General features: G+C 40.6%; 2 protein-coding genes across 3 annotated transcripts; one reads left to right on the top strand and one right to left on the bottom strand.

Annotated features, from left to right (window-relative positions):
- Positions 1–873: 873 nt before the first annotated feature.
- On the top strand, positions 874–8,136 carry nab2 (NGFI-A binding protein 2 (EGR1 binding protein 2)). Of its 2 annotated transcripts, XM_089011083.1 has the most exons (8): positions 876–1,025; positions 1,173–1,242; positions 2,111–3,025; positions 3,107–3,240; positions 4,417–4,465; positions 4,580–4,694; positions 4,779–4,958; positions 7,848–8,136. In XM_089011083.1, exons 3-8 carry the CDS (start codon positions 2,117–2,119, stop codon positions 7,943–7,945), a joined length of 1,485 nt encoding a protein of 494 aa, XP_088867209.1. In that variant the 5' UTR covers positions 876–1,025; positions 1,173–1,242; positions 2,111–2,116; the 3' UTR covers positions 7,946–8,136. The 2 variants fall into 2 exon arrangements, with proteins under 2 accessions (XP_088867208.1, XP_088867209.1); XM_089011082.1 differs by having other exon boundaries at positions 874–1,025; positions 2,111–3,240.
- Positions 8,137–13,678: 5,542 nt separating this feature from the next.
- Positions 13,679–17,474, bottom strand: LOC148890311 (uncharacterized). Its single transcript, XM_089010473.1, has 4 exons — positions 17,319–17,474; positions 15,352–15,477; positions 15,003–15,274; positions 13,679–14,920 (listed from the first exon to the last, which is right to left on the bottom strand). The coding sequence occupies exons 2-4, from the start codon at positions 15,461–15,463 to the stop codon at positions 14,744–14,746; spliced, it is 561 nt and encodes a 186-aa protein (XP_088866599.1). The 5' UTR covers positions 15,464–15,477; positions 17,319–17,474; the 3' UTR covers positions 13,679–14,743.
- Between the last annotated feature and the right edge of the window lie 594 nt (positions 17,475–18,068).

Here is an 18,068-nt window from a genome sequence, read left to right as displayed (position 1 = left end):
AAATTGTGCATTTATGACTATAACCGAGAGTATTTTCTTTGTTCTAGGTAGTAGTTTTATGTGATCCAAATGTTTAATGGTCTATGGTCATAGATTTTGAGTGTGGAGGTCCTTCCTAACTATGACCCTCCAAGCTTATCTGTTCTGGTGGCTGACACTGAGCTGTCTTCCCGGCCCCAAATTTTCCTGATATTGTATAGTTATGATTTCTCTCAAAAGGCCACGATCATGTGTTTCGTCTTCTATTTTAGATACTATTGCTTCTGTACACATTAATACGAAATAAATACATAGATAAATAAATAGATAGAGACACAAATAAATAAATAAATAAATAAATAAATAAATAAATAAATAAATAAATAAATAAACTTGCATTTTCAGTTCACTTTGCACTCTTGATTAACTAAGGTTCAAATGTGAGTCTCAATACTTTGTCCATGTGTGCCATGAGATTGTCAGTTTCACCCCCCCCCCCCCCCCACACACACACACACTGTCTGAAGGCATCTAAGATAGATTCAATTACGCCTGCAAACCTCGTGAGGGTACGTGGATCGACAAATGCGTACCTTTCATTGTGACTTTTTTTGTTTCCTCATACTGAGTAGTAGACAAGAGTAAGACCTATCAAATAATCAAAACTAGGCATTCGCCTAAAAAGGTATAATTGACGTGATTTTTGCTCTTTCTGGAGGCACGGGAATGCCCCTTAAAATGCTCCTCAACACATATTGAAGACGCAGAGGGGTTCATTCCGAGCCCCACACCACCACCGGTCCACCACCACCCACATCTTCAATTTGAAAGCCGCCTCTCTACCGGGAGAGGAAGGCTCTTTTTCGGTCAGATTGCGCGTTGCATTCCGCCCCCGTCATTCTCCAGCCCACACAGACAGAGAGAGAGAAAGAGAGGCAGCCAGCGACCAATACGGTGCGCCGGAGGAGGATTTCTGCCAGTGATTTCAGACGAGCCATTGTGGGCTGAGGGGATTTACTACGCAAATCTGACGCTATTGCTTCAAGGTAAGAGACTGCATTTGAACCATGAAAGTACAGCCAGTACATTTTTATCAGGGTGTTCAGTTGCAACATATTCAATGGCACATGCATGTACCGGCTTCTTGTTTTGATAAATCTAGAGATGATTTATTTATTTTTTCTTTTATAAAGAGACATCTGCTGTTGGAGAGACTACCGGTAGGTTCTCAATAGCCTCGCTCTCTTTCCTGACCTGAAGAAGGTAAGTGCAGTGATGAGTGAATAATACTTTCTTGAGCAGGTGACTGATAAACAGTAGTGGGAAGTTTTTTTTTTAAAGTACAAAGTTACTATCCTTGAGTGGTATCATGTATCTGCACTTGACTATTTTTCAGATGACTTTGTGTGTTTACTCACTGGATTTCAAAGGCTGATATCTCTTTTTAGTCTCTCGCTTTGGACTGTTTTTCAACAGTTCACAATTTTTAAAGGGAGTGAAGTGTACTTAAGATCTTGTTTGACTGAACTTCTGGAGCCTTGCGAGGAGAAAAAAAAAACAGAGGTGATATGAAGGAACGTTAAGCAGGGAGCGTTTACAATAAAAAAGAAAAACTATATTCCCGAAACATGTCAGGTAAATTAACACCTGAAACGCCACTGTCTGTAAGAAAATAATCTGTTGTAAATTAAACTATATTTATGGCCTTATTTACTGTTATGAATGTTGAGGCCTGCTTTGTTTCTTATGTCATTCAAACCAATGACTTCTGGTATTCTGAAATCATCATTTTCGTGTGAATTATGTCTTTTAGTTGGTATCATTAGCTAATATGACTTTTTTTAACTTTAAACAGAGAAAAAGTTCATCCTTTTATGTTTTTCACAGTCTGTACATTTTTCCGTAAGAATTTGTGTTGGATTAGTACTCCTGCTTTTACAAGGCTTTTGTTTCCACACAAGTCAGTAATTATTTTAGTTACGTACAGAATGTGAGTACTTTTGCCACCTCTGTTGAATGGTTTCAGTAAAATAAGTCAGCTTTTAAAGTAACGATTAACATATTTAAATGAAGATGTTAAACTGTTGTCGGTTGGTCCAGGTTCTCACTTGTGCTCATTGTTTGCCTGCAGCGTGCCATGTCTCTGCCACGCACACTTGGGGAGCTGCAGCTTTATCGGGTGCTGCAAAGGGCCAACCTGTTGGCCTACTATGAAACCTTCATCCAGCAGGGCGGCGACGACGTCCAGCAGCTCTGCGAGGCAGCCGAGGACGAGTTCCTGGAGATTATGGCTCTGGTCGGCATGGCCACCAAGCCGCTGCATGTGCGTCGACTACAGAAGGCGCTTCGAGACTGGGCGGCCAATCCGGCTCTTTTCAGCCAGCCGGTCTCCGGCTTGCCCTCCCTCGGGGGGATCCCGCTGTTTAAAGTGGACAGTACAGGTCCGAGCGGATCTGCCGGTGGACAGAGGAAGTCTCTGAGCAACGGCCAGCCGGGGTCGCCGTGTGAGCGGGAAGATCGGGCTTGTCTTACGCCCATGCACAGTGGGAGCCCCCGGAGCCCTTGCTCTCAGGCTTCTCCCCAGCCACCAGATTCACATTACCGAGAAAAACTGTCCCCTATGGACCCACACTGGCTCAACCCAGAGCCAGATGGGAACGGCACATCGGCCTCAGCGCCAGCAATCGAAGAGGATCCACTTACCCCACCCGAAGGTCCCTCCGGTCCTTCCGGTCCCTCCACATCTCCAAGCTCATCATCTGCCCCTACCCCTCTTTCAGCCTGGCCCGGAGGACAATTGGATGGCGAGACAAGCCGGGTGGTGGCGGAAAGCGTGGAGAGACTCCTCAGGACTCTGCCTCGCTCTGATCCGACAGAGGTGAAGAGTCTGCTGAGGATAAATAAGAAGATCGCCAAGACTGTAGGCCACATCTTCAACATGGGCTCCCAGGATGTGAAGAAGGAAGAGGAGATCCGCAAATACAGCCTCATCTACGGGCGCTTCGATTCCAGGCGCAGAGAAGGCAGACTACTCACACAGCATGAGGTAAAACAATCCAAGAGCGCAGATGTTTCAAATCACCTGACTCTGTCCTGGTCACAGCGTCCATCTTTCTTCTCTCCTCAGTTAATTATCAACGAGGCCGCAGCCCAGTTCTGTATGCGTGACAACGCCCTTTTACTAAGGAGGGTGGAACTCTTCTCTTTGGCTCGGCAGGTGGCGAGAAAATGTGCCTACACTTCCACTGTCGTGCATTCAAGGTAAGAAAAGCCTGTTAGACTCTCAGTGTCACATTTTGGTTTATAACCAGCGGGTCTTAAACGCCTGTAGGTGCACAGGTGTTGGTCATTTTATACAGTAGTAGTTAAAAGGACTCCCTGGTCATTGTTTGTTTGAACCTGTCAGATTTTTTTTCGTCTTGACATACTATTACTCGTTACTCATGGTTTTGTTTGCTACTTTGGACTTTTTTGTTCTAATGACTGTTGTTTGAGATCGTGTTCCTACCGACTTTATTGAATACAGTTTGTCGAATACACCCTGCTCCTCTCTCCTGCCTGCTTTTTTTGGGGTCCACCACCACTACCGCCATCTTGCAAATCGTGACACTCAGCCATTATATCCAATGCTTCTGATGCAACAAAAACATTTATTGAGCCAAAGTACATATTTTATCAGACTTACAGCACACTACGACCAAAACAAACAAACAAACAAACAAACAAACAAATGAGCATATAAGTCTGCACATGCATCAATAAATAACCACAACTAACTAACTAACTAACTAACTAACTAACTAACTAACTAACTAACTAACTAACTAACTAACTAACTAACTAACTAACTAACCACTCATTGAACTGGCTAACTAGCTAGCTAACCCGTTAGCTCTCTGGTCAGTCGACTAACCGGCTAGCTGACTAACTAGTTATCCAGCTCTCTATTCAGTCAACTAACCAGATAGCTGACTAACTAGTTAGCTAACTAACTAGCTGACTAGCAGATTAGTTAGCTAACTAGCTAACTAAAATACATACATGAAACAACGATGGTCTCGTTTCAAACCGCAACTGGATAAACATTTTCAGCAGAATCTACATATGACGCTGTTGTATAAAGTTCAGTGGCAAACAAGTGGTTTTTTAAATAAATAAATGAACAAATCAAAAAGGTCAGAATCCAAAAAGTCACTGTCTATTTACAGTATAATTCGGTAGATTTTCTAATAGGAAACATGGACATTGGTTTATCCACTATATCCAGTGAAACAATGAACGTTTGTGTCTAAAATACAGATCACACATTAGATGGGATGTTCCAGTGGTTTGTTTTGGAAAATATGTGAATTATTAACATTTGAATTGGATGGAACACTAATCCTGAACACAGCTGCATTGTAAACGTCAAAAATTGGATGTTCAATTCCCTCACAGGTCAAATGTGGAGAACAGTGTGCTGCCCCAGAAAAGAGCAAGGTTTGAAGTGAGTTGACAAAGCCCTCTTATGGGAGTTCTTCTGATTATAACATCACTGATTATTGACTAAACAAATAAAAAAATAATTCTGAACAATAAATAAATCTGTTTTTAATTCCAGGTGACTGCACCTGAGAGCACGTCGTCACTCCTCGGAGCGGACAGCTCAGAGGCCTTAAACCACAGGGCCGATGATGACAGTTTATCGACAGAAAGTCCGGACAGCGTGTCACACGGTAAACACTTCAAGACGACATCAGATTTTCCTCCAGTCGTTAAAACTCTATGATCAGGATTTATCTCACCATCTGTCCTGTCAGAATCACAATGCAACCAGTCGCCCTCGCCGTGTCACGCCACCGACAGCTCCAACCCGTCCACCTGGAGTCGCCATCTCATGCAACAAACGCTCATGGACGAAGGGCTGCGATTGGCTCGTATGGTGTCACACGATCGAGCCGCCAGGGTCAAATTACAGTCAGACGGAACTCACTCCACAGGTGACTTTCCAGATCTTAATTTACTATTACGTGCTTGATTTTGCCTACAGAATAAATGATGATTTTAAAACGATTGCCCGTCTCTTTGCAAGTGAAAAAAAACAACCCAAACTATAGAGTATGCATATTTGCCATTCATTGCATAACTCATTCACTGCCATTCCTGAATTCATTCTGAAATTGAAAATATGACATGGAGCGCCATTCCCGAATTTGTTTCGATTTTGTTTTTTCTTGTGGGGTGGGGGTGCGCATCGATCGGCATTAAGGGGAGTAGCTGGAAAAGGTGGTGTGCAGGGTGCGGAGGGTCCACTAGGATTTTCCGTGCCCTTGTCTTGGTTTTTGCAGTCCATTGATTTTTTTTCCCACCGTCTTGACTGTCTGTTGAAGTCAGATTTTGTCAATTTTTTTGTGGCGGCCTTGAACCAAACCGTGATGGAAGAACACATGATTAAATTGATGACTACCATGTAGAACTGTCGGAGCACCTCCTGTGGCAGGCCAAGTACCAGAGACTTGGCTTTTTTTGCGAATCTATGCTATCAGCAACTTCAGTGAGTTAAAAAAAGTTCGTTTTAATCTTTACTCACCAACGTATTAAAACGGACTAAACTAAAACTGCAAGGAGGTATTCTAACAGACGGATAGTCAACTTAAAGAGACTGTTATTGTTTTGTCATGGAGGTCTTAAAGGACAACCGACGTCACTTTTTTGTTTTTTAACTGACATCATAAAAACTTTTATAGCATCTAAAATACCCAAAACACGCAGTATGATATTTTTAGTCAAATGCAAAACTCCAATAAAGGACAGTCCTTTAGTGACGTCACGTACGGACTCGTCACCAACTCAAAAACAAGACTTCCTGAATATTCAGAGCGGGTCTTAAAACGTAAAATATAGCTATATGCGGTGGAATCTTTGTAAAATACGCTCAGTAGAAGTCATTTGAAGCCATTTTACAAATTATGGACACAACTTGTCCGGAGACGTCGGTTGTCCTTTAAGGCTCTTCCTGGCATCACACTCCCTTATAAGGAAGAAGTGATGTGTCCAAGCTAGTTGTGATAGGCAAAGCGAGGAAACGGATTCCGAACCAAGACATGAGTGGGTATGTATGGAGGGAGACAAGAAGGAGGGAGGTAGTTATAGGAAGTACTCCGTTGGCGACAGCATAAGACCCCCACCAGCAGCAGCAGCGGCGGCACCGCCACCTCAGCGTCAACTGACATCAGAAAGCGTTGGGAGCGTGGGCAGAGGGGCGGGAAGGATGGGCTGCGGGGGCGATGGAGTGGGAGGTAATTGAGGGGCGTTGCATTGACTCACCAAGCGACAGAGCACCAAAATAAAACCTGTGGGCTGTGAAATGCCACAGTCTTTTTTATTCCTCATTTCTCCCACAACCAAAAGGATGACGGAAATAATAAAAAAAGTGACATATGTTTTATCACTGACATCAATCTGCCTCACTTCTTGCCTTCCACCTGCCAAACTGCAGGTTACTTACTCTGAAAATGATTTCTCACAACTTTTCATATTTTGTGGCCCAATCATGTCAGGATAATTTATTGGTATGTTTCTATATGAAATGCTTCTTTTCTCACCGACATAATTGTTCGATGATGCATAAGTGTATACTACCCAACTTACTGTTTAAAATACAATCAGAATCAGAATCAGAATCAGAATCATCTTTATTGCCAAGTATGTAGGACACACAAGGAATTTGTTTCCGGTAGAACACGCTGCACTAGTATCGTTGTCAAAAAAAATGCTAAGTGGCACACTTACAGTTCCATTTTGGCTACTGTTGAAAGAGTTCAAAGAGTTAATGGCTTGGGGGAAGAAGCTGTTTAAATGTCTGCTGGATTTGGTGCGCATGGATCGGTAGCGCCTGCCTGAGGGGAGTAGCTGGAAAAGGTGGTGGGCAGGGTGCGAAGGGTCCAGTAAGATTTTCAAAGTAGTTTGTTGACATTTCTCATTTGTTTTTTTAGGCTGCATTCTCCACTATTCAGTTGCCAAGATGTACATCATGCAATTCATGAACTATGATGACTTCACTCTCTATGTGGGGGTGTTTCTTGTTGAATTCCCCAAAACTAAACAAAGACTTTAAAACGCAGCACTTCGTGTCGGTGACTAATATTTAGCCTTTAACGCTGTCCAGTCATATTAAATACAATACTGGATCAGATCAGAAACTAAGGCACTTTTCTGTAATTCTTTAAATCTCCATTTAGGGACTAGACGAGTGTTTGCCTGCAGCATGTTGGTTGGTCTTCAGTGATTCTCAGTGAGGAAAAAGTCATTCAAGTGGTAGGGGAGAATACCTGTTTTGTGTGAGTTCTTTTAGGGCCACTGCAAATAATAAGAGAGCATAAATATGAATTGCATGGCAAGCAAACTAAAAGTCAACTCCCTATTTGTTTATATTTGAATTAAAACAAATCTCAATTGAATTACAAACAAATGTTCCATTATTGAATCAACACCACAATTAAGAAACATTTTGCCATGTGTATTATGTATTTCAGTATGATCTGATAGGATTACATGAGTAAAATGTTCTGTTGGGAAAAAAACGTCCGCCCTTTCTCTTTGCCCATCTTCTACCTCTAATTTGATTAGAAAGAAACCACTACGCCCAAAGAAAAACAACCAATTAGCAAACGAAGGCATTACTGATGAGGTGCCAATCATTTTTCATCAGGCTCATGTTACTACATCACCGAATATTACTACCTCATGAAAACAGTTGAAAGGTCACCATGAGGCAATAATGCGCATTAGTGGAAGTTGTGCTGGTAGGTTATTTGAAAGTCATCATGTGGAAGGACCCAAAAACTGGTGAAAAATGTGTTTATTTTCCTTCATTGCTTTTTTCATAGAGTACATCAACAAAATTCCGCAGCGGAGTCCAATCAGTGTGTCCCGGAGTATTAGCCCAAACGTCACCAAAGACACCATCAATCACAGAGCGAAGTAAAAAACAAACAAACCATAAAATAGTATCCGATCTACCCTGCAAAGGACTGAGGCTCAGGACACCGCTAACACGAAGAGCATCCAATGGTGATAACATCATCTTCATTATCATCATCATATATATTCTCCTGCAGTAAACTCTATGGACCTGTTATTGGACAATTTGTTATTAAAAAGCCTTCATTCTGCAAATTGAATGGATCTATTTATTCTCAGCCATGTTGCATGTTCGCGGTGCCTTGCCTGGACACACCCCAACACACAAGGGGGCACTACAACTTTGAAAATCAACCCTACTGGGTTGAACTTCCCAAATAGAAAAAAAACTTCATGGACATTTTCAAGCATGTATCATGTATAGCAGGGGTGTCAAAGTCATTTTTGCCGCGGGCCACATTGTAGTTATGGTTTCCTCTCAAGGGCCGTTATGAATTTGGGGAACCCATTAGAATGTTTAAATCCCTTCAAATATTACATATAGAGCACACAGCAAATTAATGAATAACTCATTTTCAAATCTGAAGTCATTCTGAAGTCAAGACTAATGACTTTTATTGTGGTTGACATCCAAAAATATGAAATTTTGGCTCAGATTTTAGCAATCATCGTGGAATTTAACAAGTTTGATTTGCTTTCGCGGCCTGAAAAAAAAATGATGTGGCGGGCCGGATTTGGCCCCCGGGCCTTGACTTTGACACCTGTGATGTATAGTATAACATTTTGTTGATAATCATTATTAGGAAAAAAGTTGAAGAAGTCCTGATAACTGTCATTTTATGCCATACAAAAATACATTTCATCCTCCCTTAGTGTCAGTACATAGACACATTATGTGTATTATCTGTGTCATAGTTTAATTTTCATCAGGTGGAGATTTTTGGTTCAGCTGCAATTTACTTTCAATTGTTTTATGTGTATACAATAGTCAAATATGCATCATCAGAACAAAAGTCCTTAGCACTGCATTTAGAATTATGATTGAAAGTATAACTTCACAGTTGAAAAAAAAAACACATCGCAACATGGTTTGATACATCTCAAATAACACTATGGCAGTGTGTTATGGAGAGCAATTGCCAAGAAGCCTGTCTTTTTTATGCGTTTTTCTTTTAATAATCTGCACTCAAAACAAAAATACAGAGGACAAATTGTCATTTATATAATGAATGCATGAAGGCAACGGTGGACAAAGTATGGGCCATCATCTACATTTGGTCCCCTGCTTGTTTTGATTATTAACTCATTCACTGCCAGACATGCAAATTTGTGTGCATTCCAGTGTCAGGGTTTTTTTTTTTTTTTTGTCATTTTCACTCAAATTGTAGGACCCACAGAATATTGAGTTTTAGGACCGCATAAACATTCAATGCAGTGTTAGAAACCTTAAACTCTCTTCTTACATCAGAAAAAAAGAGTTGATTCTTAAGCTATATGGGTCTGGAGTAATATGAGGTGCAAGTGAGGGCGGCTGTACAAAGACAAATGCTGTGGAAGGGAAAAAAAAACATTGCCAGACGTCTGTCCAGCGCTTTATCGGCACCCTCCGCACGAAAAAAAAAAACAAAACCCGGACAAATTCGGGAATGGCGCTCCACGTCATATTTTCAATTCCCGAATAAATTCGGCAATGGCAGTGAATGACTTAAAAAAATAATATTCCATGTAAACATTTGAATGACTATTTCCCCTCTCCTCTTCTACAAATAACATGGTATGAATCTGTATTTTTGCCCCAATTTACTAATCAAATGAGGCCCTTGAGCAAAAAAAGTTTGACAAACACAGCAGTTGCATTTTTGGCTGGGAAACAACAGCATCTTACTTTTCATGACATATACACTCTGGGCTATGCATTCGTTCCACCTGTTTGTCTCTTGAGCATTAGTGACAGTTATTAATTCGCCAACAGATTAGGTAGCTCTCTTTTTTTTTTTACATTTTTATTTCCTCAGGCTGCAGTGTACTTTACTGCAACACACATACACACTTGTGTTTATTGCGTGAAAAATGCTTCAGGAGCTGCGCTAAGGTGCCAGCAACACTCCTGCTGTCATCTTGTTTATTGTGATGACGCTCTCCTCTGAGCCGTGACTCACAATGATACCATCAGGACTCATTCACGCCCTTACATGGAAACACCCTTGCAATAAACTTGGAAACATATTTGCCAATCTTAAAGAATGCTGTGGTGTGTGATTAAATAAAACACAGTCAAAAACATCCTTGACATAACGCTTGCCATCATAAAAGATTTACTTTGGTACTTGCCCAGTCAGTCCTACAAGTACAGTGTCAGAGATATGACAGTCAGACACGGTGGACGAAGACTCGGAACCAGAAAGATTGTCCCTACTGCCGGCAGGAGAAGCAGCTATTCATGACAGACGTCTGAATTCTGCAGCCCTCTGCGAAGCTATTCATTGAGAGTATATGCAAATTTAAGTGATACATTAGTAAAACATAATTTTCTTGATTAGAATATCACAACCCTGGAAGGTTCTGAGCCCCAACAGCTGTAAGCAATAAAACATTGTCTTTTCAATGAGCTGATACATTTGGAACCTGGCTAATGAGATCTTCCTGTGCAGGATGTTCAAGTCGTAAATAACTTTGGTGATTAAGGAGTATCCCAAGTCCTAAATTCTGTGCAAGGCCAGATCTCCTAGATGACAGTTTAACTTGCTGTGTCTGTTGACCTTATTGACCTCAGGTTGTCTGTGCTTCAATTGTGTATTGAGTCACAAGTGTTGACTAAGCATATAACAGCATGAAACTTTTAAATATGATAACTTCTTATTCTGTCTAATCTCTATCATCTCATCTCACCTCATCTCATTTTCCGTACCGCTTATTCCTCATTAGGGTCGCGGGGGTTGCTGGAGCCTATCTCAGCTGTCTTCGGGCACGAGGCGAGGGACACCCTGAATTGGTTGCCAGCCAATCGCAGGGCACACAAAGACGTACAACAGTCACTCTCACACTCACACCTAGGGACAATTTGGAGTAGTCAATCTATCTCTATCATACAGTTAACAAATTCCTATCCATCATATGAATTACACGATTGTATTTTTTCATGTAATTTGGAAACTTATATTTAACTTTATATTAAAAAAAATGATAATTATTGTATTTTCCGATGTATAAGGCGCACTGAAGTATCAGGCACTCCCCAATGAATGCGGATTTTCCAACATTTTCCATATATAAGGTGCACTGGACTATAAGGTGCACGTTCAATGAATGAAAAGTTTTCCAAATATAATATATAACTATCTAAAAATATTCCAGATATAAGGCCCACCACATTATAAGGTGCTACAACATAGGCTGGGATTACGCACTACATCTCCACTCATCAATTTCTCCACTGTGAGACTAATAAAGGCATATCCAATCCAATCCAATCTCCTACAGGGGGAAATTGAGTCGGTGGCTGCTGACAGTCGTTGCGAGACATGTTGTGCCTCAATATTACTTCACATAAAAGGCGCACTTGCGTATACGGCGGAGGGTCATCTTTTGAAGAAAATCAAGGCTTTTGGATGCACCTTATACACAGGAATATACTGTATATAAGCACATTTCACATCTTTGATGGAAAAGATGGGCTGGCAGGTATGCCACTTGTTCCAGAAATCCATTGCATAGCCTGCCATAAGCATTCCTGACTAGCTCCCCATTTCCATATTTTTTGTAATTGCTTGGAAAATTGAGTCGAGAGTCCAGCTGATTCATTCGAAAAGATTGATTTTCGCAAGAAAATGTATGTCACGGGAGGCTGAGGCGACAGTTTAATATAGATGAAAAGGCGACATAAGATAAAGCCAGCAGGCCATTTTTGAAGTCAGCTCACCCTCTCTCAGGTCCAACGGCCTGCCCTCTCCTACAAAATCACCAACATCTATGTAACCCGCCTACACACACCACACGGAATTGACGCCACAAACCCAAGTTTGAAATTTGAAAGCAAACAACAAAACTATGAATGTACTGCATTTGAAGACAATCATACCCACAAACATTTCAATCATTTTCCCGACAGTGATTAAGAAAGAACAAGTGAGAATGAAGGCAGACAAAGATGCTGTCATCAATCAGCTGTCAGCAGTGCTAATTAGCGCCTTCTTTCTCGGAGGTTATTCTTAGCCTCGGTGTTCCCTCCTTAGCAACACAGCACCAAGCAGCTGACAGATGACCAGTGAGAGCTTGATTGCAAACACACACGCAGTGACCATTTGTTTTTTTTGTTTTGTTTTAAAATGTGTTGCCATCCCAATAACCTACAGGGGCTCATTACTATTTGAGATTTACGTAACATTTAAAGGACAACCGACGTCTCCGGACATGTTGTGTCCATAATTTGTAAAATGGCTTCACATAACTTCTACTGAGCGTATTTTACAAAGATTCCACCGCATATACCTATATTTTACGTTTTAAGACTCGCGCTGACTATTCAGGAAGTCTTGTTTTTGAGTTGGTGACGAATCCGTACGTGACGTCACTTTAGGACCCCGCCCCCTTGACCGACAAAAAGACACATTGTAGCAGTCCTTCAATCACGTCAATGTATTTTGCTGTACTATTTGTCTGAAAACCTTCTGTTGCACCCAAAAGCCGCCAGAAGAGGGCGTCCAAGCTCCATGGAAGGAATTTATCAGCCTGTGAAAACGGACTGATTCATTCCTCACGGGAGCTGGTCACCATTTTTGGGTGTGACATTCCCCCCGTCCGTTTGCCTCAAAATGACACGGAATAAATTCTTTAATCGATTGCAAACATGTATGCTTTCCTCTTCAGAACTATTTGAATCATATGCATAACTGGATGTGTAACAAGAAAGCATATTCTCCGAATCTGAAGCCATTGTTTTGATTTTTCAGCAATGCAAGACGTCTTGGCGTGACGTCACGAACTGGGGGCGGGACTTTCTGAAAATGCCCATTTCGCAGCTCAATTTTTTTGCAGATTTTGGCCACTTTAAGTCATTTTTATTGGTGTTTTGCATTTGAATACAAATATCATACTGCATGTTTTGGGTATTTTAGACGCTATAAAACGTTTTTCTGATGTCAGTTAAGAAACAAAAAAGTGACGTTGGTTGTCCATTAAAGATCAGCGTACTGTAATATTCAGTCCGATACATTCGAAGAAAGCATGCATCATAGCAGTGCACTTGCTATGAGAGATAATCTGCATCATTGTGTATCTGTGCAAGTGGTGGATAGTGAAAAAAATTACCTTGCACCTCCATTGTGTGGTAGACGACACAAGTAAGCTGTGTTTCTATGGGTTATGATTTGTGAGACAAAGGAAAAAAAGCTAGAACACCTAAAACCGAATAGTTTAGACACCAGGTATTAAAAAACGATTTTGTCCAAACTTGGTCCTCGAGGGCCACCGTCCTGCCTGTTTTTCAGCTCTCTCGGATCCAACACACGTGATTCAAATTTCCAGTTCGACTGCGCGTCAGCCACTGCTCAGGTAGCCGCAACTACGTCACCAATTATGATCCAATGGTGGAAAATGGCGGAACTGACATTTTTTTCCCCATATATCGAGCATGAAATTACACAATTTTGCATGGATTGTAAAACCGTGTTCCGGAATTTTCGCTGTAGAGAATCGTTCTTTTTGCGATAATTTAGTGGTAAAAAAATTAATATATACGATTTTTTTCCTGGATTAAGGAATTTCCGTTTGACAGAATTCTGTTTTTGGGAATTTACTGTACTGTTTATTTGAAGTTATGTCTGGTAGTCAATATATGTTAGGAAACACTATTGTTGTACTAAAACAACCACAATACACAATGTTTTTTTTTTTTTCTTTTTTGGGGGACACAAGCCAACAGTTGCAATATCTATAAAACAGCAGTGGGTGACAGTATCACGCTGCTTAGAGTTTCCTGTCTGTTCCCTTTCTATTGTGTCCGTGTACTTCAGACCCACTTTTATTTGATTTCTCAACTCTTGACGCTCGAATAACAGTTGAGAATGTTAAAATGATGAGTTTCCACACAAATGCAAAAAATAGCAAATGCCATTTGGACAAAAATAGTGGGACATCTGTCACATCAGCATCAATCAACATAGCATTTCCAAACCCAGAAAAAAAAAAGAATAATTGTATTACTTTTCTTTAGAAAGCGCTTCGGTAATCAAACATGTTTGCACTGTTTAATTTATTCGGTGCTAAAATAGCTTATTTTTAAAAATGTGTGTCAAATATGATCATTTAGGTTTTTTTTCAATGGTTTTTAAAGGAAACGATTTTTCTTGAGTTGTCTGTTTTTGATTAGGTTTGTATTTGACCCAAATACTTCAAAGGTCCGCCCCCATTAAACCCCTAATGATAGTTTCAACCTTTTTAGGAACCGCAGGCACTACAGTGGACAGGTTCTCATGTGATCGGACTCAGAATCAGAAAACCTTTATTCGTCCCACAATGGGGAAATCTGCAGTCCACAGCAGCAATTTGAAAGGGGATGGGGTGGAGTGTGTGTGAAAGGATAGAAAAACAAGATGTTCTAAGCACAGTAAAATAAAAATGTCAGCAGACTGTAACGAAAATAAACAAAGCACGAAGGGTTCCAGGTTATCATTATTTGTGCATGACATGGTTAAAATGGAAACAGTTTAATTTCCCCTTTGCAAATTCAATTGTGTTCAGTTTGGAGCATCCCTTTGCCATGTTTTGAATAACACATGATCAGAGGTGGGGGGAGGGGGGGTGTTCAGATTTATAGAGAGGAAATCCAACCTAATCTTTCATGCCGTGCTCTTGGCGCCAGTAACTATGTGACGTGGTTGTGGAGGTGTTGCAGGAAGTCCCCCCTGGTGGTTGTGTGTCCCGGAAAAACGGCCTGGCAGAAGTCGCACACATAAGACTGCAGAGCCACGTCAGATATCAGCAATCCACCTGGAAGACTTGGGGGTTCGAAGCCAAGGAATTGTGGGCCTGACAGAGACATCTGAGGTAAAAAAAGAAGTAAATACTGTATGTGAAACTGTGTTGGTGTGAACAAAACATGTGTCTCCATGTGTTTGATTTACCCTCTTTGATTCCTGGTGGGTCCCGCCTCCACTGGGAGGATCACAGAACAACTTTGCCGTCACAGGGTCCTCACCTGACGACATAGTTTGTTGTGCTTTGCCCTCAGGCACATTCACACTGAACTTGAACATAGCTTCAGTCAGGAGATGTGATGCTTTCTCATTTGCGGCGTCACACTTCACTGCAGGGTTGAGCGAGCTTATTGGATTTCCCTGGAAATGCGCCGGGATTTCTCGGATACGCTCGGCAGTCGAGGCTCCGTTTGGAGCATCTGCAGACAAATGCTTTTACTGAGTCATCTTGATGTAAGTGAGATGATTTTTTTTTTCTTTTACTGTTTTGCTGAACCTTTTGGCGTCTGTAGAGTTGTCATGAGACTATGCAATAGAGCCGCCTGCCTGAGGCAAAGAGATCTCAAGCGAACAAACTCCTGGTAAAGTTCTCTGTATGCGGCCTCCATCACACGTCACCAGTCTGCGGATGTAGAATCACATGGTTTAGTTGGATGAGGATTTTAACACAGAGTAACAGATGAACAAACACAAGCCAAAACATATGGGGAGCACAGGAAGTGACAAAAAACAATAAAAGTACTGTATTTTCCAGTGTATATGGCACACTGGCATATAACGTGCAATCCCCATGACTGATGTATTTTCAAACTTTTGCCATATATAAAGCACCCTGGACTTTAGGTAGCACCTTTAATTACTTAATAAAGTTTTGCAAATACAGTAAAGTCTCGTTATATCAATATTCTCGGGAGTCGGAAAAATATCGATATAACCGGACTATCGATATATCTGATACTGCGGCATGTTAATTTTCTCCTTGCGTTCCTAGAAATAGTATCGTAATAAGCAGTACTATCGATATAACCGATATCGATATAACGAGACTTTACTATAAATATAGAAATGTACAAGTTTTTTTGAGTCACTAAGTGAGCAAAAAAACATTTAACTACAGTATTGGACATTTTTGGTCATACAACTATCTTGAATTAAAGTACCATATTTTCCGGTATACAAGGTGTACCGGAGAATCAGGCACAGGCGCACCCCTATTCTCAGACTATTTCCCTATATAAGGCACCCCTGACTATAAGGCGCACGCACAATGAATGAAAAAAGTTTTCCAAATACAATAGAATATATAAAAGGTTTCCAAGTATAAGGCACACCACATTATAAGGTGCTACAGTCGAGGCCGGGGTTACGCACAACTTCTTCTACAGGGGGAAATGGAGTGGGTGGATACTGACAGTAGTTGCGAGACCTGTTGTGGCTCAATTTTAATTCACCTATAAGGCACACCTGTGTATTAGGCGCAGGGTCGTCTTCTGAAGAAAATCAAGGCTTTTGGGTGCCCCTTATACACCGTAAAATATGGTATAGAAAGTGACTTTGGATTGTTTCATTTGAATCGATGCATTCAAAAACTGAATCCGAATTTTACAATTTGAATTTGATAGTTGAGAACTGAAATCCATTTTTTTTAATTTATGATGAACCAGGTTCTCTTATTTCTCTATTTGATCCTTATGGAAAAGTATTCAATGTTATTTCACTTATAAGGCATACCTTATACGCAGGGTCATCTTTGGAAGAAAATCAAGGCTTTTAATGGCACCTTATACACCGAAAAATACGGTAAATATCAAGAATTTGTGAATTCGCCCTCTTGTCCGTTCTTTCATCTTCATGGTCTTGTGAACCATCACAAGTTCTGGTCGAAGTTACATTCCAATTGAAAGTCAGCAGAAAACAAAAGTACTCACCGAATCAGTAGGGTGTTCTTTTCCACTGACCTAAAACATCCCAAGATGTATTTTGTGCTGCTATTAAAATGGCTCTACGGAATATATGTCATCTGCGGGTTCATAAATGCATTGCCATTGCAATTACAAAGACAGTAGCGTTTTCAGGAAGGATTTTCTCGAATATGTTCTGAGAAAGACCATCCTTGCCGACTTTCATTTGTATTGAGTTCATCTTAAGCGTATGACCTATAAATTGACATTTTGAGATGCTCATAAATTCACAGAGCATACCCAACCGTCCGTACTCAATTAACTCAAGGAATATGGGAGGTAACTGAAAACCTAAGAAACCACAAAGTACATGCAATCACAGGAAGTCAAGATTTGAACTTCCAATCGGCAGCTATGTCGGTAAAAAAATGAACAAATCATCTCAATGAAGCACCACGAAGCAAACCATCACTTACCATGACTACACAAGACAATCAAATATTTGAGTGGTGTATTGCAATAGTACTTTCGACACATTGTGTATGAGTAAACATCTACTGACCTGTCAGGCCCTCGACTGTCGCAGCTCCAAGCAATCATTTCTATAAACCAACCTCCATCTTATAAAGTTCTTCAAGAAGAGCCCAAACCATTTGTTCCATAAATTCAAACCATTGTGGTTATTTCTCTCATGCTACACTGAGTAGACGTTGTCAAGTAAAAGGGAAGTAGCTCAGGAGAATAAGGAAGTGAAACACATTTTTTTTAAAGAGAACCTCATCGGTTAGATAGAGGTATGGAATTAAAAAAAAATATATATATATATATATATATATATATATATATATATATATATATATATATATATATATATATATATATATATATATATATATATATATATATCACAGTATATACTGGCACTACTGGCACTATACTGGCACTGCCACCTCTGGACATTAGTGACATTTATATAGGGCCAGAGCTACCAGCAAAATTTGAGTTTGCTGATGAAGCTTTTCGGATGAGGAGCGAAACATCAGACGCCTTCAAAGAAGTACAGATGACAGCTGAAGAAACTTTTTCATCTTTGACTGACTGAATGACTTTAAAACTAGTATTATTACATTATGTGTGTGTGGCCTAAGATTGGCTGGGAACCAGTTCAGGGTGTCCCTCACCTCCTGCCTGAAGTCAGTTGGGAGAGGCTCGAGCACTTCTGCGACCCTAGTGATGATGAGTAGATGAAAAAAAAATGAAAGTAGTAAAAATACATTGCTTGTATAGTTGTAAAAAAATTGATTTTGTTAAT

The sequence above is a fragment of the Hippocampus bargibanti genome, linkage group LG12 (assembly GCF_051943395.1).
Source record: "Hippocampus bargibanti isolate YZ-2025 linkage group LG12, ASM5194339v1, whole genome shotgun sequence".
In the NCBI taxonomy this organism is placed as follows: Eukaryota; Metazoa; Chordata; class Actinopteri; order Syngnathiformes; family Syngnathidae; genus Hippocampus; species Hippocampus bargibanti.
Note: the sequence above shows the minus strand (reverse complement) of the source record. Positions and strands in the feature narration are given on the sequence as shown.